Raw genomic sequence first — 25,894 nt, forward strand, 5'->3', positions numbered from 1 at the left:
GTATTTCCACATCACTCGGTGCATGAGATCCATAAATGCAGCTGGAGCATTGGTCAATCCAAATGGTAACACCAAAACTCAAAATGCCCTAGCCGTGTGTTCGAAAGTCGTTTTTCGTATATCTTCTTCTCGAATTCTCATCGATGGTAAACGTTTCCGAGATCTATCTTCGAGAAATACTTGGCACCCTTAACGATCAAATAGGTCATTGATCCTAGGCAACGGATATTTGTTCTTGATAGTCACATTATTCAGCTTCAGATAATCCACACATAGCGAAATGACCCATCCTTCTTCTTCACAAATAACACCGGGTGCTCCCCAAGGTGGTGGCTTTCCCTTATAAACCCCAATCTTTTTCAATTCATCTAATTGGGACTTGAGTTCTCTCATTTCGAGAGGAGCCATTCAATAAGGAATCATCGAAATGGGCGACGTTCGGCATTAGATCTATTACAAAATCTATCTCACGCCAGGGAGGCAATCCCGGCAATGCATCTGGGAACACTGCCACAAACTCACTAACTACAGGAACAAGCTCGGAAGATTCGAACTTCGGCCCTTGGAGACTAAGACCAGCTAACAATCCGTATCTATCATACTTGAAGTCAGACTTGGCCTTCACCACTCGAGATACCGTATTTCTAATCCCCTCAAACACAACCCTCAGTCGTCCCGTACAAAAAGCGTCCTTTGTTTTGGCAAAACAATCTACATGGGCATGATACTTCCCTAACAAATCCATCCCTACGATGATATCGAAATCTTTTAGGTCCATCACCGTTAGATCGACTATCATCTCCCTATCACCTATCTTTATCACACAATGGTGACAAACTTCAAAGAACATAGTTTTCTTTCCTAGAGGAGTAGATAAAATAAGCTTCCTCCCGGTATTAACTACTTCCAACCCAAGAATTTCCACCATAGTTTTAGAAATGAAGGAGTGAGTAGCACCCGTATCAAACAAGACATGCACCTTATGAGTAAACAAACATATCATACCTTCCACCACTTGATCGGTAGAAGCGATATCTGCCCCATAGCATTATATACCGTGGCTTCCTCTTGGGCTGATCACGGGATCCACAACTTCTTCCTCGGCACTAGATAATACACCTTGCCTGTGGTGGTCTGTTCCCCCCCGAAGTGGACTTGGGACAAAACCTCTTGATATGCCCAGCTTCACCACAACTATAACAAACCACACTCTCTCTCCCCGACTGTGTACTCTGTGGTATTATAGATTGCAATCTAGCTCTCTGACCCTGCGGCCTCAAATTCTACACTGGTGCTCTGGTCTGAGAAGGAGCAGGTACCCTCGGTGGCCTCTGTGATCCACTCATCGGTCTCATGAATGGTAGACTCGGTGGCGGGCCTAACCACATTCAAACCCCCTGTAATACGCTGGTGCCCTCCACTGGCGTGGTACCCCTTGAATGAATGACCGCCTATACATCTTTGCCCACTGAACCACTACCTTGGTAAACCTGCCTCTTTCCCGTATCCTGCCTACCCTGAGATGCCGACTGTCTTACCCTTCCAACCTCTTGCCTCTGTAGCAATAACTGATCATCCACTCTTTCAATACCTTGAGCCCTTCTCACAGCCTCAGCATAAGAATCGATCTGAAGGACCGACATCTTGCTCTGCATATACGGTTTCAGCCCGTCAATGAATTTCCTAGCCTTAGCTTTTTCTGTGGAAATCAACTCCTTCCCGTATCGTGAAAGAACAGTGAATTTCTCTTCATCTTGCTAATTGTCATGTTTCCTTGTTTTAACTTGAGGAATTCCATTCGGCTTCTTAGCTCGCGCGCCTCGTAACATATACCTCGGAAGGAATAGTTCTTCAAACTTAGCCCAACTCATAGGAAATGTCTCTCTACATCCTTAACACTGATCCACCGGTGTTTGGCTTCACCTCTAAGCATGAAGGCAGCCAAAGTACCCCGTTCGCATCGGTACACATCATGGAGTCCAAAGATACTAGACATGTCTAACAACCGGTCTTGGCTACTTTAACCTCGAAGACCCACAAATTCAGGTGGGCGTAACGATGAAATTTGCAAGCGAAAACCTGATTGACTTTGCACGGTGGTGGTCCGAACTCCTCAACTCTCTCACTCACGGTTGGCGATGCTACCTCTCGGTGTATTCCAGTGGGTGGAATAACAGCGGATGCTAGAAGAGGTTGGGGCTCGTTCCGGCTAGCCCTCAAACTTTCGATCTCAGCTCTCATCTCATTTTGTGCTTGAGCCATTTGATTCATCATAGCGAGGAGCCTATCCATTCGGTCCTCCCGACCACGATCCGTAGCATCATCACCACTAGTACTTTCCGGATCCATGGTGACTATTCTGCACATACACAAAGAGCCAACTCAGTGTATGATAAATTAGAGAGAGTTCTCAAAATTATGCAAGAAGCGTAGGTCGCGCCCTATGGAACTCACATGCACAGAATGAGCGCGAGTAGAATTTCAAAGAGATGGCGCAGTCGCTTCGAGGTAAGGCTTAGCGAAGCGCAGGTCATCCGCGCACCTCGAAATGAAAATTCACTCCGACCTAATGGTGTCCGATTCGTCAAATTTTTCCGACACGTGCCCACGCTCTCCGCTGTGACAAGACAACTACCCGTGCGACGTCTCGACATTGCTAAGCTAGTATTAACGTTTAATGGAACGTAAACACTACTTAGGGTTTTATCGGGTTCCGACTAAAACTTATGAAACACGTCGTGATCGAGTCCCCCATTACAGCTCCCAGACGGATCTAATAGTGGACGCTCTGTAACCACGTTCTGTCACTCCCCGAGACCCCAGCACACATCCTAAGGACGATGAGTGAATCTCGAGGCCGACACCCTCACAATTCTACCAAAATTTCGGCAGAGTTTCCTTTGCTTGATCAACATTCGTAAACCCAAAAACTGTCATAAACCTGTCATAATCCCTAGACATCTCATAATTCATTCTTCCAACCATATATATATCCAACAACCATACATACTACTCCTAACTTTAAATACTACAGGGATATGATGGTATATCTACAAAACAAGGAGAACCGTCGCTAAATACATCGATTATTACATCAAGATGGCCTAGCTCACTATATATACAACCAAAGGAACTAGCCTCTTACTATACAACCAAAAGAAAAGAGCTATGTTCATTATATACAGCAAAAGAATAACCTAGCTTATCTCTATACAGCCCAAAATATAAACTTGACTCTGTCTCTCGTCAAGCATAAGGGAATCCTCCCAAATCCCCATAACCCTCATCGCTAGGGTTAGGAAAAGCCTCCTCCGCAACTGGCTTGTCTGAAATGTTAAGTAGGATGAGCAAGAACGATGCCTAGTAGAAACACACATCACTAATAAATAGTCTACTTATAGAAAACATTTAAAACATGTGCAGGGTTTCTATAATAGTATTCAAATATTGTGACTATGTATATATACATCACTAACTAGAAGAAATCATCTCGACATGCTTCATTGATATACAAAATAGAGTTTTTCACATTCATCATACAACTATTGTGGCCGCTGCATCCTATTAGAATGGTGAGGGTACGACTGGTACTCAGCCCCAGTCACAGGCAATCTCGGTTCAGTACTTTCCAGTGTGAACCATGCACCGTTGTTTTCCTGATTTTACCGGCAGGGAGCTGAAATGCCGTTGTTGTGTTCGTACACACAAAATCCCCAAAGCTTTTAGGGCTCAGGTGGGCCCTGTGACCACGACCCCCATACGGGCTATCACCTAACTTACGGTGGTCAACCGTTCGACGACTGCAGACTGCTCAGGATCCTGACACACATCCAGGAGTGGACTAAACTCTCACTCCTCGCGTCTAAACCTCATTGAGGTAGCATGTAACCCCACACAAGCTAATCACCATACAGCGTGACGCGTCACAAGCATGGTTATCTAGAAAAGTAGAAAAGGAATTCCCGGACTACATCCAGTGATGCATCCCTTTAAAGGTGGCCCACCACCTCGATAGGTGTACACCACAGTTGGAATCCTAGAGCGAACTGCCATCTCCGGAAATGCGACAACAGTTCCTTATTTATAGGAATTCACAATTCCTTTTCTAAATCCCCTCGTGATAAACATAGTAATATCTATATATATACTCGTATTACCGATTGTTTTCAAATACTCTAGTTACATATTTAGTTTTTCTTTTAAAACTGTTGATTATGTAGGTGTGAGTTCCTGGATTTCCCGTAATCGAGTAGAACAACCTATGACTCCCAAACGGGCCAGTCATAGTAAATAACAACCGATGATTCCCAAACGGCGAATCATCGTAAATAACAACAACCATTCCGGGAAAAATCCAGAACCTCGCACCTAATTACAAACAACTCGGGAAATCCTTCCCCGCATTACAAAATTCATCTCTCTGTCTCCTTCATCGGAGACAAGAGACTTGAACCTTTCCCCAAAACCAGGTTTTCACTTTTAACAAAGAAAACAATCCCTCCTCAACTACCCGATTTTACAGAAAACCCATTTCACACGAAAGCTATCTATATATATAGTTTATATCGAGGAAATACAGTGCAAAACATGAATATCATATATACATGCATGGTTGATACGCAACTATCTATTTCCTATTTAAAAAAATTCCAATCATGCATGAAAATAAGCAGGCTATATATTGGTATGTAGGTTCCTACCTTAGCAAGCTCCTTCTCCTCAAGCCCATTTAACCAAATTGAGCCCACTTAACCGAATCAACTCGAATTCACTCCTATAACAGCATATACATATACGTCGTTTATTAGAATTGATCAAACAACGAGGAATTATTATCTAGCGTAGGCCGAGAAAAAATCTCGACGTTAAGAAATTGGTTTCGGGTATTTTTTTCCTATAACTACGGTCAACAGAGCTACAAGCCATTTCGGCCACTGTTACTCTGACGGTCTCTACGGCTATTTCGGGCCATGACAGGCCCTCATATCGACGCCAATCCTATCACATCTCAATTCAAATTCCCAATTTCAACTACAACCAATCCCACGCCCTTCGATTCATATTAAATCTCTCGAAATGTACATTAACAGTTATAAATCGACATGACTCTCTCGAATTTGTAATGAATAACCAAATTCTTACCAAGTCACCATAAAAATCGCTCCTAGCTCATTTGCTCCACCAAAATCGGCTCCACTCTATCGCCACCCACAGCTACTGTCGACATAACAACCACCCCATTCAATTATCTTTCATCCAATACCACTAATTAACTCGTAATAGAGTTTACACTATCGATTTGTAGGCGAAATTCACTAACCTTTCGCGAAAACCCGACGCACTCCAAGAATTTTCGGCTCCACCACTGTTTCCCTCCACTTTAGCTCCTCCAAACTGCTGCCGACCTTCAACACCCCCAATACAATCAATTTCAGTATTACACCCTCAAGCAATCGAAATTGAAGCTAACTATTTATTTGAACGAATTCAAACTCACCTTTCACGAAAATACGCCGCCAATTCCAATAATTTTTTGAATCCCCACACTTGATTGAGTGTTGTTAGTGATTGGTTGTTCGCATTCTTGGGTTGAATCGGTTGGAGAGGAATTCACTCACCTGTCGCCGCGATTTGGCTTCGGGATGCTCGAATTTCCAAGAGATTTCGAATTCTCTCACTTCATTTTAGTGTTTCTAGGTTTGAGGGTGAAGAATTGAGGGTTGGATCGATGGAAATTGGGAGAATTTAGGTTTCTCTCTCCTAGGGTTTGGGTATTGTCGAATTGGGGAAGAAGAGAATTGGGTTTGTGCGATTTTCTTTTGGTTTCGCGATTTCGTTTTTCCTATTTGGGCTGATATATTTAGGCCAAGCCCAATATATTACAATTAGGCTTAAGGTCCTCACACTCCTAACCGCCAACTCGTTTGACATCGCGTCGTAATTATTTTTCTGGCCCATCCCGCTAAGTTTAATCTTCTATATTCTATCTCACCGCATGCTATAACGATGACCCAATCATGCGTGTAAGCTGTTAACTCGTGCCAGCTTCGAACGCAGAAAACCGCTAACCGACATTTTTGGTCAAATTTTCGTATAAGATTTGCTTATCTAACGGGCTTAGGAGTCGGAGTTAAGTTTCAGTAAGTTATGTACGTTTGAAATATAAACCCGACGACCAATTTACATAAATGACCCTAGATTTATTATGAAATTTACAAAAATACCCTTAATAATAATTCAGGACTTTACACATCTTTAACAGCTCCAATTCTTTGGCCTTCTCCATGATTGTCCACGGGCCTCCCATGTGATCCTTAATGCTCCGAATTGCTTCGTTTTACCCCATTTTCTCTAATATTCTACAAAACTCTATTTTTCACCTGTAGAATCTTAAAACACAACTTATAAACACTATTAGTCCACTAAGATGGCTAAACAAGAGGCATAATCGAGAGTTAAATAGCACTTTTTGAGCACTTATCACAACTCCCAACTAGCCTTTTGCTAGTCTCTTAGCAAATAAGATAAAAAAAATAGATAAGTGATCAAAATCACATCCTAATAAAATCCTAACTCATTTTCGCAGGCATCACGATTGTATTTACCATATGCAACAAAGCTTTAAACCTTTATGTTCCCCAAAAAGGACGAGTTATAGTCTCGTGAGGGTTTTCAGGTGATATACCCACAAAATCAATCAATAGCATGTTCAAGAATGATAGTATTTTTCAGAAAGAGAAATTCCTTACCCACTTAGTGCTTACTCCAACAGACGGTCTCCATTGCTAACTACATTGCTGTAAAGACTCATAGATTATGATGGGAGATAGTAAAAATTGACAAAATTCTTAATCAAGGCTTATGTGTGTACTTAGTCAATCTCCTATACTCTCCTATCCAAGAAACGGAATCCCTAGTTTACCATAGGTAGATAATCTCGACTTTCAATCCTCACCGGTCCATACTCTCGAGGAAAAGAATCTCTCGGAAGATGGTCTACTATTTTACCTCATGTATGTGGGGAAAAGAATAATGCATCTGAACATCCCACATACTACCTTGAAAAACAGACTTACGAATAAAAGTAGTCTCATGGAAAGAATGTCAATCACATATGAAGTGTCGGGTCATTCACTTTAGCATCCTCTCACCTATTCTAGACTTGCACTACCATCTTGTAGTGATAAGTCATGGGTTGTAACTTGGCTTGGGTATTGGTTTATGAAGGAAAGGTAAAAAGGATTCTAAGGTTGTTTCAAAAACACTAAGGGTTTTGCTTCTTTCTTTGGAAGATTTCTTCAAATTCTGTATTTGCAGAGAAAATTCTTCCTTTGTCTTAGCTTTTCCATCCATTCGTTTCATTTTTTTTTTTTTTTTTTAAAGACTTCGATTGGTATATCCTTGATTAGTCTTGGATATGCTTGTTTTCCACTAGCTTCTTTCACTTTGAACAGAATGATGGACTTCATTGTATCTCTCTCGATATTTCCTTGTAATCTTCCTTTTGTGGTCTTTTCTTCCTCTTTTGCCCCTCGTATCCTCGAAAACATATGGGTATGGTTGATAAAGATTTTGGCTATACTCCTATGTCCGGAGTTGGGTGGACGGGTAAAAGGGTTTTATGAAAGAAAATGGCTTATTGTAAGGCTCAAAAGGGTTTAACATGATGGTCCTACTAGGTGGGATAAAGGCTGAATGGGTTCACTACTTGACTTATCAGTATGATACTCTATTTCGAATAGACTACAAGACCTAATGGCTATCTCCCCAGTTGATGTCACTTCGTGATTAACCAAATTAACGAATAATGAGACTATATTACAACGACATAAAGAACTGAAAGATGTTGAGTCACTAAGACTCGGATTTTTCGTAAGAACTCTCCAAAGAATAGGTACAAAGCTCAAGTCTCACGGGCTAAGTCTAAAAAATCTACTTCTAGTTTACTAGGGGTTTAAATCTCTCTTCTAGCAAAAGTACACAAAACTGACCAAGTATTATGGTGATGCCTTGATAAAGAATTCTATCAATAAGAACTATGTCCGAGCATAATAAATAGTGTAAGCGGTAATGAAATCAATAATATCAACTATCTACCAAACTCAACACTAAGCAGTATATAATATATATCCCAGACTCATCATTAAAATTCATTTTTCTCATGCTACTGATATAGAAACAAAAATATTTTTGTTTTTGAAAACTAATTTTCGAAATTCATTTCTCAAGTACACCCTCCCCCTATGATAAGAGCCCAAAATTGTAGTTTTAACCCCTTAACAATCATACTTTTAGACCAATTATGTGAGTAATAATTAATAGTTAACACTGATTACATGTTTTTATGCGTTTCAGGCTTCAAAGTCCATTATATGCAGAAATGTGCCACTTTGATGAGATAAAGGAGCAATGGTTGGTTGCTAAGGAGTTCTGTGAATAAAGGCCAAGATTCAAGAAGACAAAGCCTTTGTAAAGCCTGGTCAAAAGATGAAAAGTCAAAGTCCACGCGTGGTAAAGCTTGATTGCACAAAGTCGTGAGAACTTCGAAGACCATATCTTTGGATTCAGACCTCAGAATTGGGCCTACCTTATGTCAAAACAACCGGCTCGGAAAAAGCTTTCCAATGGTCTAAGCCTTTACCCAATCAGAGGAGCAGAAGTGGACGAAAAGTCTGTTGAAGCCAACTGCAGCTGAAGAGCCCTTTTTGGACTGAAAGAATTGGGTTTTGGGCCCGATTCTCTGGCCCAAAACATGGCTCCAAGCCCATGCACGATTTTTGGATCTGAAACATATAAAAATAAAGTAAAACTTAGTTCTTAAGTTATCTAGTTTTATTTAGAAAACTAGTTCCTTGTAATGGTAGCTAGGGTTAGATTAGAATAATTTTAGATCTAGATTTAGACTTTAGTTTAATTAGTTTTTATTCTTGCTTTAAATTCAGTATTAAATTATTGTTATTGATTTCATTAGACCAATAAATTAGTGTTCTTGATAATCTTGTTCATTTCCTTTACTTAAATTAGTTTAATTCTTAGATTCAATAGTTGTCTTTATTAGATTGAAATAATTCTTGCATGAGTAGTTGCTATTAAGGTTTAAATTTAGCAAGTTTCAATCTTTATATTATGTTTAGTTTAGATTTATATGGAAATGATTGCAGAATGATTCTCGGCTAAACCTCCATTAGAGGGGCTTGAGAAGCCTTGATGAAAGTTTGATTCCGATTATCGTAGATTCGTCGTAATTTCCTTTCCACTCTAGAAACGATTAGTTTACCATGAGAATGGGTTTAATCGTTCACATGCTAGTTATTAATTGGTAGAAATGCCATGTGTAATTAGGGATTAGGAAGAACCAATTGTTCTGCGATTCAATTCGGATTACGACGATTCGTCGTTAATAGGATTAAGTCGAGTTAAGGTGGAATCAATCCCCCTCTAACTCCTTATCATAGAATCAACGTAGTATTTCTGTAGTTTATTCAATTCACTAGTTGCATCTTGTGGGTAGTTGCATCGTAGTATAGTAACACTTCGTAAAGCTCTCATTGACTTAAGACCGACTAATTAGACTAGAAAACATACATGCTAAGGCACTAGGAGTGGAACGAATCACGTTACTCCACTCTATCTCGATAGAATTGAGAGTAGGAAACTTTGATAAACACCTAGACACACGTAAATAGGTTTAGTTTACTTACGTTTTGAGTTTATCGTTCATTTCGTAGGTAGACTATTCAATTTTATGTTTTATCAAATGACGCCGCTGCCATCTTAGTTGCACTTTAGCATTGTTTTCATAGTAGAATTAGTCATTTTTAAGTCCCATTAAACCCACCCACCCTTGTTTGATTCATCTTTGTGGTTATCCGTTTCAAAGATCGAAAAAATTAGGAAAAATTACACCTGAGCGATCAAGGCTTATAAGGAGCGCGCCTGCGCCCTATAGTCTGGACTTTGAGCGCGACCCGCCCTCTTCCTGAGCGTGACCCGCCCTCATACCAAGCGTGACCCGCGCTCACTTGCTGGACTAAGAGCGCGACCGCGCCCTCTCCGAGCGCACCTGCGCCCTAAGCAAAATTTTACGGATTTCTACAGGTTTGTTTCGAACTTTGTTTTTTCAAGTTTTTCAGTGTTGTAACTTGTTATATACACTGAACACGCGTAAACAAGACGCTATTTGTAAGCGAAGCAAGGAGGCATTCAGGTACTCCTTCTTTCACTCCTCGTTTCTTCTGTCAGAGGAGTTTTAATTCTAGTATAATCAGGCTTGTTTTCTTAAAACGAAATACCACACGCCTAGCTAGAAATGTATGCCTAGAGTTGTGGTTGCATATTAATTGCCCTATAATATATTTGAAAAACCAATATGGCATATCAATATGTAGACCAACAATCATATGATAATTATGCAAACCCTTCACCATGTTCATGCTGTGGTAGTCCTGACCATTGGGCTTCTCATTGCCCATCATATCAAGAGCAATCTTGTAATTATTATGAGAACCCTTCACCATGTTCATGTTGTGGTAGTCCTGACCATTGGGCTTCTCAATGCCCATCATATCAAGAGTCTGAGCCTACTATAGGATATAATAATAATTATGAGCCTCAATTTTCAAATTTTTATAGTGACTCATATAATCAAGAGTTTTCTAGTCATCCAAACTATTCATGTAATTCCACCAATAACAATCAACCAGCCATTCAGCCTCAACCTAACCCATCACAGTACGATATCAACCAGAGTCACTTAAATGCCAATAACTATGACTATCAAACACCATACCAACCAGACCCACACCACCAAGCTTCACCTCAGCTAACAACATTCGATGAAATGATGGCCCAAAACAAATTAATAATTCAGGAAATAAACCGAAACCTAAAGATACTAGGTTCACCTGCGCCAGACATTTCTACCATCCCAGAGATCAACACTATTCCCATAACTAAGCCAGTCAACCTAATTCACACCTACCTTACATTTCATAAACCATTACCTTCCGAAGGCCCTCCCATTAACCATGATATTAACTCCACACCCCACCTGGATGAGGAAATTCTTGTAGACGACTCTTTAGGACTAGTTTCGGATGACCACTCAAACTTGAGCGATGTCTCGAGAGGAACTTCCCATCGATCCACCCGATGATGAATATAATGATTACACTTTAGAAGATATTTATAAAGATGTGATGAAGGAAGAATTTGATAACTATTGGCATTCCGTAATATGGACCCTCCTGTTGAGCATGTCCGGGCCTTTGAGTTTGCAAAACCGACTCAATTTGGATGATGTCTCGACACATTCGAATGAGGCCATTGAGGATACTTGTAGTGTTTTAGAGGAAGAGGGTGAGGACATGGAGATTAACAATTCAAATCTAAGGCATGAACAAGTTAATGTGCAAGAAAACGAGGAAGTTACATCTTTAGAGCAATGTGAATCTCAATTCAGTTTGGTAGCTGAGGAAATAACAATGGAAGAAATAGAGGAAAATCGTAAAGATAAAGCCACGAACCACAACCTTGTGGATTCAGCTAAGCCAGATGTAGAGTTCTTAAGAGCATGTGAGGATCCACCACCCGATGAACCACCAACCAACCACCATCCACCTGAGTTACCACCTCCTTATAATCCAACCATCTACTATAACTAAGCCATCCATTCACCCACCATTTAAAAGGAACCTCGATTTTGCCCTTGAGCCAATTGCCTCAGAGACCATCTATAATTTTTTCAACCCTCACAGTGAAGAGTGTTTGCCTAGCACACATTCCCATGAGCACACCATGCCGGTAATTGAGAGACAAGCTCTGACCGAGTGTAGTGAGAAACCTAATTTGTCTTATTTTTCCTCATCTGAGCTTCATGAAAGATATCAGGATCCACACTTCATTCCCTTCTCACCTAAAGTATCGCTAATTCATCTTTCGGGTCATTTCAACTATTTAAAACAACAATCACATGATGGTTTGCATATATTTTTTGATATGTTGCATAAGTTTTCTTTCATTCGCTTACATGTTTGTTTTCAATTATACAACATCATTCTGTTTGGGGGTGCATTTAGTATCATGTTTTTATGGCTAGACCCCCAACTCTTTCGACTATTTGTTTATAGTTGACCACGCATCATCCACTTTGTGCCACCCCAGTTTCTTGCTTGTTTGGGGGTGTGCACAGTCTAGGGGAATCTGACGTGGAGTCTCGGGAATCTGACTTTAAAAGACCCATGTTTTAAATCAAATTTTTACAAACCTGTTTTCAAAAATTTGTTTGGGGGTGGGGTGTTTGGTTTTTCCATGCTTGATCACTAAACTTCCTATTCTTATCCCCACCTCGCTCCCTTTAAGAGTAGCTAGATTTCTCCTTGTTTGTTGTTTTGATGTTGTTTTTTATTATTTTTAGTAGATAGGATGTTACATTGTTAAATTCCGTAGTTAACTTTGAATTTGGTAGTTAAATGTTGTTTGAATTTCAATTTTAGTATAATGTGGTTCTTTTCAAATTGTGCATGGATTTTATTGTTAATCCCACCTTCCCGAATTGTTTGGGGGTGGTATTATTTACTCTAGCATGATTTGTTGTAGGATCCTCCAGTCTAAAAGTTGTTTTGGACTGAGGGTTGAGAATATGGCCGATATCGGCATATCTAGGATTACATCTCTCACATTCAACAATCACCCTTCACTCCCACGTTTTTCCTTCATTTTACTTTGAGCGCACCTGCGCTTCCATAATGAAAGTGCGACCTGCGTTCAAGTATTTTGGAAGGTGGCGCCGCGGCGTTCAAGTGGAGCGACTCGCTCGACTTCCATAGACCAGGAAATTTCCAGTTTTCTGTGGGTTGTTCCCGGGTGATTTCCAGCTGTTCCAGAGCGTAGTTTTGAGATGACATCTCCTACAATAATACCGGAACAGTCTTTCAAAGATTTGTTTCAAAGCACTACTTATGGTGCTTGGTTTCGCGAGGTGATCACACGTAAGTTGGGAACCGCTTTTATGGTTCTTTCTAGCATTTGTTCTTGGACTTGCCATGCCCGGCTGAAATACAAGACCCATGATGCTATTGGGTAGATAATATGCATGTCTACACTTATGACTTTTTGCATGAGGCTTATGGGTCCGGCATTTTCCGTGTAGAGGACCAAGGGACATATAACGTAGCCCTTGGTAGCTTGTCCCTTAATGTGATACGGTAATGTTCTTTATCATGCTAAACATATTAGGGGAGTGGCATTTTTCTTCTGCGAATGATGCCACTTGCGATGTTTTCCTTGCTTTAGCTGAGGAACGCCTGCTATATGACCTTCCTAAGACCTTAATGTCTAGTTTAGCACGAGCCTATAGCATGAGGCATAAGCATCTTCTTATGCCTATATTAGTTTTCCGTATTATACTATGTTTCTTCCCTATTTTTTGTGCTCGTTTCACGGACTGGGTTGGGGTCGACATTGTGAGACCCACCAATTCTATTATTCGATCTTTCCGTGCAATGATTTGGAAAGGGGGGAGGATACAACCTCATCAGGTTGCACCTTACACCCCATCCGACCAAGTGGCGCTTAACAGGTTAGGATCTGTAGATGATAAATGGCGGCAAGCTTGGCAAATTATAATGGCATGGCAGGACGCGAAGGAACCTCACTTCTTTATAGAAGAGGAGGATGACGAGTAAACACTGGAGTGGAGGTAAGTTTTTAGTTTCAGTTAGTGTCTGCTTATGTCCCAAGCAATTTAATTCTGTTAACCCCATAATGGGTGGAACTCTTATAGAGTTGCGTCAGTTTTTTTTATTTCCTATATTAGTATGTTCTAACCTTGTATTGCAGATGTTCCAGAATTTCACGCATTTCCATGGTATTTTTCTACCCTCTTTATTTAAATGCTTTGAGGACAAAGCATGCTTCTTCTTTGGGGGGCATAGAAACACGTGTAATTAAGGCATCTGTTAGGATATAGATATGTATAATATGCATTTGTTTTCAAGTTAAAAATTTCAAAAATACAAATAAATAAGTTTATGCTATACACTTAGGAATATTGGTATTGTTTTCTTTCTTTATGCTCTTAACAATCTAGAAGTCTCAATGAGCTTTTTGCATCGGAATAATTGTTAAAAACTTAGGTTAATATGTAGGTAATAATCTTTGCATCTATCTATAAATATATTACATGAGTATCTATGATTGTTAGCGAAGAAGTTTCGAAATCTAGGCTAGAGTACTTATTCTACAAATCCTCGCGGAGAATATAGCCTAAAGCCTTATATGAGCGAAAACATTTGAGAAATGACACAAGGGAGAAGTAAAATCCGGATAGAGAAATCACACATCCACTTGCTTGATCACTATGCCATATCCTAAGCGAGAATTTAGGCCCTCTTTGGATCGATATAGCCAGAAATTCAAACCTATGAATTATTTTCCGCTAGTCGGCCCTCTGAGCCTTTCTTTAGCCTTCCATAAACCACAATTCCTTTACCCTGTTACAAAATAAAGAATTTAACTTACCCAATCTAGAATAAGTCTGAGAATAGAATGAGTGAAGAAAGAAGAAGAGAAAAACCTGTGTAAACAAAAATTAGTTAGTTGCTTCAGAAAAAGAAAAGAAGTTTCCATCCAAGGAAAAGAAAAAGAAAAATAGAAGTAAATAAAAACTCCAAAAATAGAATAAAAGGGAGTCAAAGCCAAAGAAAAGAAAAAGAAAAATATGGCTAAGGATGGAAACAAAGTATAGAAGTAAAAGAAAATAACAAGGTTTTCTCTAAGTTACATAATATGAAGACTCTATTATCTCAGACTTGTCCTTTTGAATATCCATTTCCTTCCTTCTTAAACCATCTCCTAATCCCCACAACACCTAATAAAGACCTCTAGCTCAATTAGGAATAGGTTAGTGTGATAGTAAGTGGCAGATGTGTTTGATCAACTTTGGCTTCCTTGTGTGTCATTGAGATTGTAAGGTAAAGTGTGCCCACTACACACCTGGAGTAAATAAACTTGAGTGAAAAATCAGAGTGGTTTTTTTCTTGACATTTATGTGAGGACCTACTTAAGGACGCTATTCCGAGTTTTCAGAAACGGACCTGCTAGGCATTTCATAGTATTACTCATAGTATATATATTTGTATCATAGATGATTGATTATTATGCATATATTAGCTTAGGTTTTTGACTTGGTTATTCTTATTCATTTGCTAGTGAGATGTATAGATAGTTGAGACATGAATGAGGAAACAATAGTTTTATTTCTTAGTCGTTGTAGTATAGATGAAGTTTGTGAGTACCTTCCTTTGGAAAACTCTCACGAGGCTATAACTTCGTCCACTAGGGAATTCCTAGTGGTTTAAAGGCCTTATCAGATATGGTAAATGCAATTGCTTGATCAGTAAAAACGAGAGTAGATAGAACTCCATTTTTGGTCACTTATGCTAATTTCTCATATTTGCTTGAGGACAAGCAAAATGCTGTTTGGGGGTAGTTGATAAGAGCCCAAAACTGTAGTTTTAACCCCTTAATAATCATACTTTTAGACCAATTATGTGAGTAATAATTAATAGTTAACACTGATTACATGTTTTTATGTGTTTCAGGCTTCAAAGTCCATTATATGCAGAAATGTGCCACTTTGATGAGATAAAGGAGCAATGGTTGGTTGCTAAGGAGTTCTATGAATAAAGGCCAAGATTCAAGAAGACAAAGCCTTTGTAAAGCCTGGTCAAAAGATGAAAAGTCAAAGTCCCACGAAAATAAACTTGCACAAAGTCAAAGTCGAGAACTTCCGAAGACCATATCTTTGGACTCAGACCTCAGAATTGGGCCTACCTTACGTCAAAACGACCGGCTCGGAAAAATCTTTCCAATGGTCTAAGCCTTGATCCAATCAGAGGAGCAGAAGTGGACGAAAAGTCTGTTGAAGCCAACTGCAGCTGAAGAGCCCTTTTTGGACTGAAAGAATTGGGTTTTGGGCCCGATTCTCTGGCCCAAAACATGGCTCCAAGCCCATGCACGATTTTTGGATCTAAAACATATAAAAACAAAGTAAAACTTAGTTCTTAAGTTATCTAGTTTTATTTAGAAAACTAGTTCCTTGTAATGGTAGCTAGGGTTAGATTAGAATAATTTTAGATCTAGATTTAGACTTCAGTTTAATTAGTTTTTATTCTTGCTTTAAATTCAGTATTAAATTATTGTTATTGATTTCATTAGACCAATAAATTAGTGTTCTTGATAATCTTGTTCATTTCCTTTACTTAAATTAGTTTAATTCTTAGATTCAATAGTTGTCTTTATTAGATTGAAATAATTCTTGCATGAGTAGTTGCTATTAAGGTTTAAATTTAGCAAGTTTCAATCTTTATATTATGTTTAGTTTAGATTTATATGGAAATGATTGCGGAATGATTCTCGGCTAAACCTCCATTAGAGGGGCTTGAGAAGCCTTGATGAAAGCTTGATTCCGATTATCGTAGATTCGTCGTAATTTCCTTTCCACTCTAGAAACGATTAGTTTACCATGAGAATGGGTTTAATCGTTCACATGCTAGTTATTAATTGGTAGAAATGCCATGTGTAATTAGGGATTAGGAAGAACCAATTGTTTGCGGCGATTCGATTCAATTCTGACGATTTCGCCGTTAATAGGATTAAGTCGAGTTAAGGTGGAATCAATCCCCCTCTAACTCCTTATCATAGAATCAACGTAGTATTTCCGTAGTTTATTCAATTCACTAGTTGCATCTTGTGAGTAGTTGCATCGTAGTATAATAACACTTCGTAAAGCTCTCATTGACTTAAGACCGACTAATTAGACTAGAAAACATACATGCTAAGGCACTAGGAGTGGAACGAATAATCACGTTACTCCACTCTATCTCGATAGAATTGAGAGTAGGAAACTTTGATAAACACCTAGACACACGTAAATAGGTTTAGTTTACTTACATTTTGAGTTTATTGTTCATTTCGTAGGTAGACTATTCAATTTTATGTTTTATCACCCTACTTATGCATGCATTGACCTCAATGTATAAAGAAGTAAATGAAATGGATGAGAAAAAGGTAGGATATTACCATTGATGCCGAATATCAGAATTAGTTCAAGAAATAAATTTTTAGGTCTTTTTACGTCAGATCCCCAAGACGTAGTGTGAGTCTTTTAAAGTCAGATTCTCAAGACATAATGTGAGTCTTTTAAAGTCAGATCCTCAAGACTAGAATTCCCACTCCAAAACTGATCTCTCAACAACATGCTTACTTCCCATAGACATTTTATACTTGGTCTACTAGAGTTATGAGACTTTGACTCTGGCGCTTGCAACTCCTCTCAGTAAAGGATAAAGTTATGAAAATCTGAGGGCCCAGCTATCAGTGGCACTTATACTAATGAGATCCTAAGGAGTCAAGCTTACGACGCTTGGCTTCTTCATGCAAAAAACTTAAAATAGACAGAGTAACAGGTTCAAAGAAGACATAAAATGTAATCTTTAAGGTGTGTAGGTAACTTTACCCCAATTTTCCGCTTCAACAATGGTCCGATAAACCGGATCCTTGAGAAAAATTGCCTCCACGTCTCCAAGAGGGTAACTCGAGAAAGGCTTCAAATCGATGAGCATTGACTTTGAAACGAGTTCTTCTCTTTATGTCTTCTACTTCAATAGCTCCAAAAGGTGTGACATGTCTTACTATAAACGGTCCCGTCCATCTAGATCTCAATTTTCCAGGGAAAATTTCTAGACGAGAGTTGTAGACCAGAACCTTCTGTCCAGGTTCAAATTCTCTCTTCATAATTCTTCTGTCATGTAATGCTTTAGTCTTATCCTTGTAAATCCTTGACTTATCATAAGCATCACTTCTCAATTCCTCTAATTCACTGATCTGAAGCTTCCTCCTTTCTCCTGCTTGATATAGGTTGAAATTCATCTCTTTCACTGCCCAATAGACTTTATGTTCTAACTCAACAGGTAGATGATACGCTTTTCCATATACCAAGCGATAGGGTGACATCCCTATGGGTGTTTTGAATGCTGTTCTGTATGCCCATAGTGTATCTTGGAGTCTAAGAGACCAGTCTTTCCTAGATGGATTTACTGTCTTCTCCAGAATACTCTTGATTTCCCTATTCGAAACTTCTGCTTGACCATTAGTCTGAGGATGATATGGTAAAGCTAGCTTGTGAATTACTCCATACTTTGCCATAAGATTCCCAAATACACGTTCTGAAGTGAGAACCGTTATCACCGATGATGGCTCTCGGTGTTCCAAATCTTGGTAGAATGTTCTTCTTGAAAAGTCCACGACGACTTTATGATCGTATGTCTTCGTAGGAACTGCTTCAATCCATTTTGAAACATAGTCCACAGCAAGTAGAATGTAGGTGTAACCAAAAGAAGGAGGAAATGGTCCCATGAAATCTATACCTCATACATCAAAGATTTTCGAGATAAGGATCGGTTGTTGAGGCCTTTCGAACCTTTTTGAGGTCTTACCCAAAAATTTGGCATCTCGGACATGCTTTGCAATAAATATTTGCATCTTTAAAAGAGTAGGCCAATAGAATCCAAATTTTGTAATACCTTTGTCTGCGATGCGTTGGGCCACGGTGTCCTCCTCCATAAAGGTGATCATCATGAGAATGATAGAATGGATTCTGTTCCAACTCGGGATGCATCTTGAATAATTTGATCGAACACTTCTTGAATAAGTATGGATCATCCCAAAAATAATATCGGCCTTTGAGTAGAATAAATCTTTTTCTTGCTTGCTCCAATGTGATGGTACCTTGTCGGTCACAAGATAATTTGCAATGTGGTCGCATACCATGGCACTTCCGATATCTTGAACAACTGTTCATCAAGAAAAGTCTCACGATTTGTAAATTGTCTTCCGTGATTCTCCACTAGCAATCTAGAAAGGTGATCAAAGAAGCGACATTCTCGTTCCTTTCTTATCAACGTATCTCCAAATCAAATTCTTGTAAAAGTAGTATCCATCGGATCAATCTTGGCTTGGCATCCCGCTAGCGAGTAAATGACTTAAAGCGGCATGGTCGATATAGACAATCACCTTTGAACCTATTAAATATTGTCGAAATTTGTCAAGAGAATAGACGGCGGCTAAAGAGTTCCTTCTCGGTGGTAGAATAATTAATCTGTGCTCCATTTAGAGTCTTGCTAGCATAATAGATTGCGTCACGGCACATTCTTGTCTCTTTGTCCTAGAACGGCTCCTATAGCATAATCGGATGCATCACACATGATCTCAAATGGTGGCTCCAATCGGCGCATCGAATGATTGGTGCTGAAGTGAGTGCTTCCTTTAACTTCATAAAAGCTTCAACACATGATGTATCAAAATCAAAGACAATATCTTTCCCTAACGGATGTGACGGTCTTGCAATTCTCTTTGAAATCCTTGATAAATCGACGGTAGAATCCTGCGTGACCTAGGAAGGCACGAATATCTTTGACAGTTCGGTTTGGGTAGATCCTTTATAATATCAATCTTATTTCGATCTACTAGAATTCCTTCCTTTGAAACTTGGTGACCTAGCACTATCCCTTCCTTTACCATGAAGTGACACTTTTCCCGATTGAACTAAGTTGGTATCGCGAACAACGTTTAAGGACTAAGGAGAGATGGTGTAGGCAATCCTCAAAAGATGATCCAAACACTGAAAAATCGTCCATAAAACTTCCATGTATTTCTCCACCATGTCGCAAAAAATACTCATCATGCATCGCTGAAAAGTGGCCGGTGCATTGCATAGACCAAAAGGCATACAACGGTAGGCGAATGTTCCGAACGGACATGTGAATGTGGTCTTCTCTTGGTCCTCAGGGTGAATATGTATTTGAAAATATCTTGAGTAACCATCAAGAAAGCAGTAGTAAGCTTGTCCAGCTAATCTTTCTAACATCTGATCGATGAATGGCAATGGAAAATGGTCTTTCCTTGATGTGCTATTCAGCTTCCTGTAATCGATGCAAACTCTCCATCCAGTCTGAATCCTGGTTGGAATCAACTCATTGTTCTCGTTCTCGATCACTGTGGTTCCAGACTTCTTTGGCACAACTTGAACTGGACTAACCCATTGACTATCAGAAATAGGGTAGATAATGCCGGCGTCAAGGAGTTTGACGACCTCTTCTCTAACTACTTCCTTCATTTTCGGATTAAGCCTCCTCTGTGGTTGCTTAGAAGTCTTGGAATCCTCTTCTAGATGAATCCTATGTTGAACTATCATAGGGCTGATCCCCTTGATATCATAAATTGTCCAACCTATAGCTGACTTGTGTTCCTTTAAAAGTGCTATTAACCTGGATTCCTGCTCCATAGTCAAATCTGATGCAATGACTACTGGGTAGGTTCCCAAATCTCCCAAGAAAACATACTTGAGTGTAGACGGTAAAGGCTTCAATTCTAGCTTAAGTGGCTCCTTCTTAAGCTCTTTAGGTGGTCCATCAAGCATAGGCGATTCAAGCTTTTCTTTGAACTTGATGTCATCCATGACAGGTGATAAATCCAAAATTGCATTGATTGACTCAACACTAAGTTCCTCACAATCTGAGTCTGTCATAGCTTTCAATAACTCGTCAGCAGGATATGAATGAGTCAGATAATCTTGTGCTAACGCTTCAATCATGCATACCTCGTTCACAGTACACACCTCCTGTGGTTGCTGTAACATATGGAAAACATTGGTCTCGACTTTCATATTACCGTTTCGACAGTTGATGAGTGCATTTGCAATGGCCAAGAATGGTCTGCCTAGAATGATTGGTATTTGCCTACCAGATGTAGGTTCTGTGTCGAGTGCTATGAAATCAACCGGATAATAGAAATCTTCGATCTTGACTATGACGCCTTCAATGATTCCTCTAGGTATCTTCGATCTATCTATCGCCATTTGTAAAAGTAACATCAGTCGGTTTTATATCCTTCAAGCCCAACTTCTCGTAGGCGAAATATGGTAGAAGATTCACACCGGCACCCAAATCTAATAAAGCTTGTTCCTCCAAAGAATCTCCAGTGCATGTAGCAGTTGGACTTCGGGATCTTTCGGTTTCCACAACCGATAGATTCTGTAGGTACGATGAACATCTTTGAGCAATAAAAGCTTCTTTCAGAATGTTGGTCTTCTTCTTCACTAAATCTTTCAAGAACTTGGCGTACGAGGGAACTTTCTTGATGGCGGTCAGAAATGGGATATTAATCTGTAAATTCTGAAATACATTGCAAATCTCCTTGTACTGGTCATCTTTTCTGGTATTCACTAGTTTCGAAGGAAACAGTGCTGGCGGATTCTTCAATATCGGTTCTCTTCGTTCGGCTTTGGTTGGTTTGGTAACAGATAGTGGAGTGACAGGTGGAGTCACTCGTGGTGGCTTATTCTTACTTAGTTCCACAGTAGTTCCTTCAACTTCTTTTGCAACAGTTTCTTCAGTAGGTGGCACAACACTAGATATATCTGGAATGTTAGAACTGGGTGGGATGGTGGGGATATAAGTTACCTTAGGCTCCACAGAATCTTTTCCTGGTTCATAGACAATCCTGTTTTCAACTTTCTTGCCTGACCTCAGAGTGGTGACAGAATTAACTTGGGCATTCGACTGAGTAATCTCCAGGTTATTCACCTGCAGGACACCTCTTCCTTTCGGATTTGGCTCCGGCTGGCTTGGTAATGCTCCTTTTGATCTCTCTGTCAAGGCGGCAACGATTTGCCCTATCTGGCCTTGAATGACACTAAAGTTATTCTCCAACTTCGGGTTCTTTGATTTGTCCGTTTCAGCTCATTGACAATGGTGGTGATAGCATCTTCCGGATGTGGGTAACTGCTTTGCTTTCGACCGAGGCGTAGGGGCAATATATCCACTCATAAGATCCGTACTAACTAACTCTGTTTGTGTTGGCTTGGTAGTCTTTGGTTCCGTATATTTGTTGATTTCTGTATGGTTGCTGGCGGTTTTGGAATTGATACTGGTTATTATGGAACTGATTTGACTGATTTTGGAATCCTGGAGGAAAAATTCCTCTGATTTGTATTTTGTGGTTTCCAATAATTTTGTCCCTGATTGAACTGGTTATTTCTTCCTAAAGAGTTGATACTACATGCCTCTGCATTAGTATCCAGATAATACGAACACTCTTCAGTGGTGTGGCCTTCATCAGAACATAGCTCACAAATTACATAACAAGGTTTGGATGGCTGAGGTTTAGCTTGGAAATTGTTTGGTTTTGGAGGATTCATGGAGAACTGATCAAACTTCTTGTTCAGATTTTCAAGTCCTGTTGATAGGCTTGCCATAATTGATAGCATTGCTTGATTTGGGTCTTCTTGAATTTGGTTGCTACGTCCTCATTGCTAGTACTCCATTGTTGAGTGTCTTCAGCTAAATTCTCGAGAAAGTTGTAGGCTTCCTCTCCATCCAATGATGTAAACTTACCTTGATGCATTGACTGTATCATCTGCTTGTTCATAGTAGAAAGTCCTCGAAGAAAAAAATGAGCCGGTGTGCTCTTATCATAACCATGATGTGGACATGAGACTAGCAGATTATTGAATTTCTCCCGGCTTTGATGATATTAGCGGTCACCTTCCCTTTGAAATTCTTTGATGATGGCTTGGCATTGCATAAATCTTCGGGGTGGGTAGAACTTGTTCATAAACTTTGTTCTTAACTTCTCCCAGTTGTTGATTGAATTGATCAGCTATGCAGTTAGCCATTCGGATGCTTTACCTTCGAGTGAGAGTGGAAAAAGAATTAACTTGATACTCTCATCCCTGATATTCTGGTTCTTGAAAGTTCTGAGGACTGATAGAAATTTGTTCATGTGAACATAAGACTGAACATTGTCTGAACCATTGAACTTTGGAAGCATAAAGATTACTGATGCTCTAAGTTCAAACTGGTTAGCTTCTGTCTCTGGAAAAACAATACTGCTTGGTGGGTCTCCAATGATTGGTGAATAGAAATCACTCAGTTTCTTCCTCTGTTGTGCTTGCATGGGAGGGATAGCTTCAAGATTATTGGTGTCCAAAACACCTCCATCATTGCTTGCGGCCATTGTATCAATATCGTCTAGTATTCTTGTGAGTCGATTGTTAAACCTTGTCCACTGTTGTGTTCTTACTGGACGATGATATGGACGACGGGGCATACACTAGAAAATTCTATGCGAAAATAACAAAAAACTATCCTACTATGCTTGAATGCAATTAAACTAATATGCAACTATTCTAAATTATACTAGAATGTAAAACTACTTTCCTTCAATTTGGGTTGGCTTTTGCGACTAGTATCTCGCCCGTTGTCTAAAGTCGTCTCTTCTAGGGTTATGGTGAATCACTTGGATTGCTTAAGTACCACTGCCTACGCATCGATAGCCCGTTTGTCAAGATTCAGACAAGAAACACTAGAGTTTGATTTTTCGCTGTGTTGGCTTACAACTTCAATTGTTGAAAAGATCCTAAATGCAATTATACTAGAAAACAATAAAACTAAATATGATGCAACTAAACTAAGAAAGCAATAAAAAGAATGAAGATTCGACTAACCTGGATGGTAGATCTTGTCTTCGAGATGTCCTTCAAGCTTCTCTCTTTCTCAAAAGGTTGGATGATGCAGCTAAAATTACCTCAATATCCAAAGTTCTAATCTTGAAAGAAAACCTTAAACATAAACAACTTAAAACGGCAGCGGCGCCATTTGACACTGCCTCTTTTTGTGTGTGTAGATGAGATGATGGGTGATGTAGATAGATGATGATCGTTGAACAAATAAAAGCGTATCAAAACCTAATTATCCGTCAATAAGTAAAGGATGAGTAGGGTATCGTTCCACTTTTAAGTGTATGTTATGTGAAGATCAGGACTGGAAAGGGGGTTTGAGGGATTAAAAACTAATATTGTAGAGATTGTAGATTCTAATGCTAAACTAAGCTAAACTAACTAAACTGTTGAGAATTTATAAGAGAGGGAATTCAAGAGATTAGAATCCACCAATACTTTTAATCTATGACCTTCTGCTTCATGGTTGTTCTTACAAGTAGACTACAATTAGGCAATCGAGCGAGTGCCGATGCCCTCTTGGACGAAACATCGTTAACAATTAACTCTACTTAAGGTTGTTCCTATGTTTATGCTATTAATATCTTCTTTCCTTTTATGTAAGCTCGGGCAGCCATTCAATGTATTACCAAGAGCAACATCAAGGAGTACTTCCTAATAGGGCAGCCATTCAATGAATCACCACTTAAGGCAAACACAAAGAATACTTCCCCTAGGCAGCCACTCCCTGAGCTACCCCTTATAAGGCAACACAAAGAATACTTCCCTAACTCTAAAGAATTACACTACTAGAAGAAAAGTAAAGAACACTAGCATGATATTAATATTGCAAAACATAAACCCTATTCTATACTTCCATCCCCTGGTGTGGGCAATGGAACTAATAACTACAAACATAAAGAACTAACCTGATTGAAGAACACCATGAACCAGAAGAATCATTAAACCTTAAGCATTGGCTTCATCTCCTCCCTTGAAGGAGAAGATTAGCCTTCCATAAAGAAGGAAGAACACGAAGAACGAGAAGAAGAGTCGAAGAATATAAGACTAGAAAGACTAATTTATTAAGACTCAGTTAGTTAAAACCGATCTTTTATTATTAATCTCTCTCTGCCTCAAGTTCTGGAGACAAGAATATAAGTGAATTGGCAAATTACATGACGCACTTAGGTCATCTATTTATAGGGGTTACAATGAGCTCTAGAAGCATTCCAAACCGTCATTTGTTTCCTAATACAAATATACTTCTTCCAGAGTCCGACTTCGTCTTCAAAACTGAGAAGGAATTGCTCTGATTGTCGATTCATGCATCTGGACGCATTATTCATGCGTCCCAGACTTAATCAATGCGTCTGGACGCTCAATCTATGCATCCCAGACGCAATCAATGCGTCTAGACGCTCGATACATGCGTCCTAGACGCATAAGCCGATTTTCTCTCTTCTGCTCTATCTTTCTATCCTCTTTTGCGGGCTTTGGTCCAAGCAACGAATCCTTTGGCCTTGGGCTTCCAAATAGACTTTAAAATAGGTCCAAGTCGCATCTTTAACAGCTCCAATTCCTTGGCCTTCTCCATGATTGTCCATGGGCCTCCCATGTGATCCTTAATGCTCCGAATTGCTTCGTTTTACCCCATTTTCTCTAATATTCTACAAAACTCTATTTTTCACCTGTAGAATCTTAAAACACAACTTATAAACACTATTAGTCCACTAAGATGGCTAAACAAGAGGCATAATCGAGAGTTAAATAGCACTTTTTGAGCACTTATCAAGCACTTGCATAGTTCGGTGTGTTCATCAAAAGTCTAATTGGCACTTAGCGTGTTTTACTGACTTTCCTTAACCATCAGGTTACGGGGATTACTGGTTTTTACTCATATCTGTGACTTCTTGTTATTTGTGGATACCTGTTAAGTAATTAGTTTATCATGAATTCATGATGCATTTTGTTCTAGTTATTTATACTTCAAATAGTTACGAGGATGCAAGGAGAGCTATAGTCTATGATGCACAGATACTCCTAAAATGTCATTGCACCCGTATCGATCGGGTACAATACCGATACAGGTACTGGATACTTCTAGGGTATTGGAATCCCTTAAATAGACATGATCCGATAGTTCTACTCCATTGAAATGTAATTGTTCTTGAGGCTTCAAACTATATTGACTTTGACATGTGTTATAATAATTTTTCACATGTTCCTGACTAACTTTACTCAAAGAACTACTAACATAATTTTTAGAATACACATATTTTAAAATATTCATATTAATTAGCCGTACCTATAGGCCGTACCCGTATCCTAATATTT

General features: G+C 39.4%; 1 protein-coding gene across 1 annotated transcript; it reads right to left on the minus strand.

Moving 5' to 3' along the window:
* Positions 1 to 364: 364 nt before the first annotated feature.
* Positions 365 to 928, minus strand: LOC147494628 (uncharacterized). The gene has a single exon (XM_086568188.1). It carries the CDS (start codon positions 926 to 928, stop codon positions 365 to 367), a length of 564 nt encoding a protein of 187 aa, XP_086424314.1.
* Positions 929 to 25,894: the final 24,966 nt, after the last annotated feature.

This window comes from Coptis chinensis, chromosome 6, assembly GCF_015680905.1.
Source record: "Coptis chinensis isolate HL-2020 chromosome 6, ASM1568090v1, whole genome shotgun sequence".
Taxonomy (NCBI): domain Eukaryota; kingdom Viridiplantae; phylum Streptophyta; class Magnoliopsida; order Ranunculales; family Ranunculaceae; genus Coptis; species Coptis chinensis.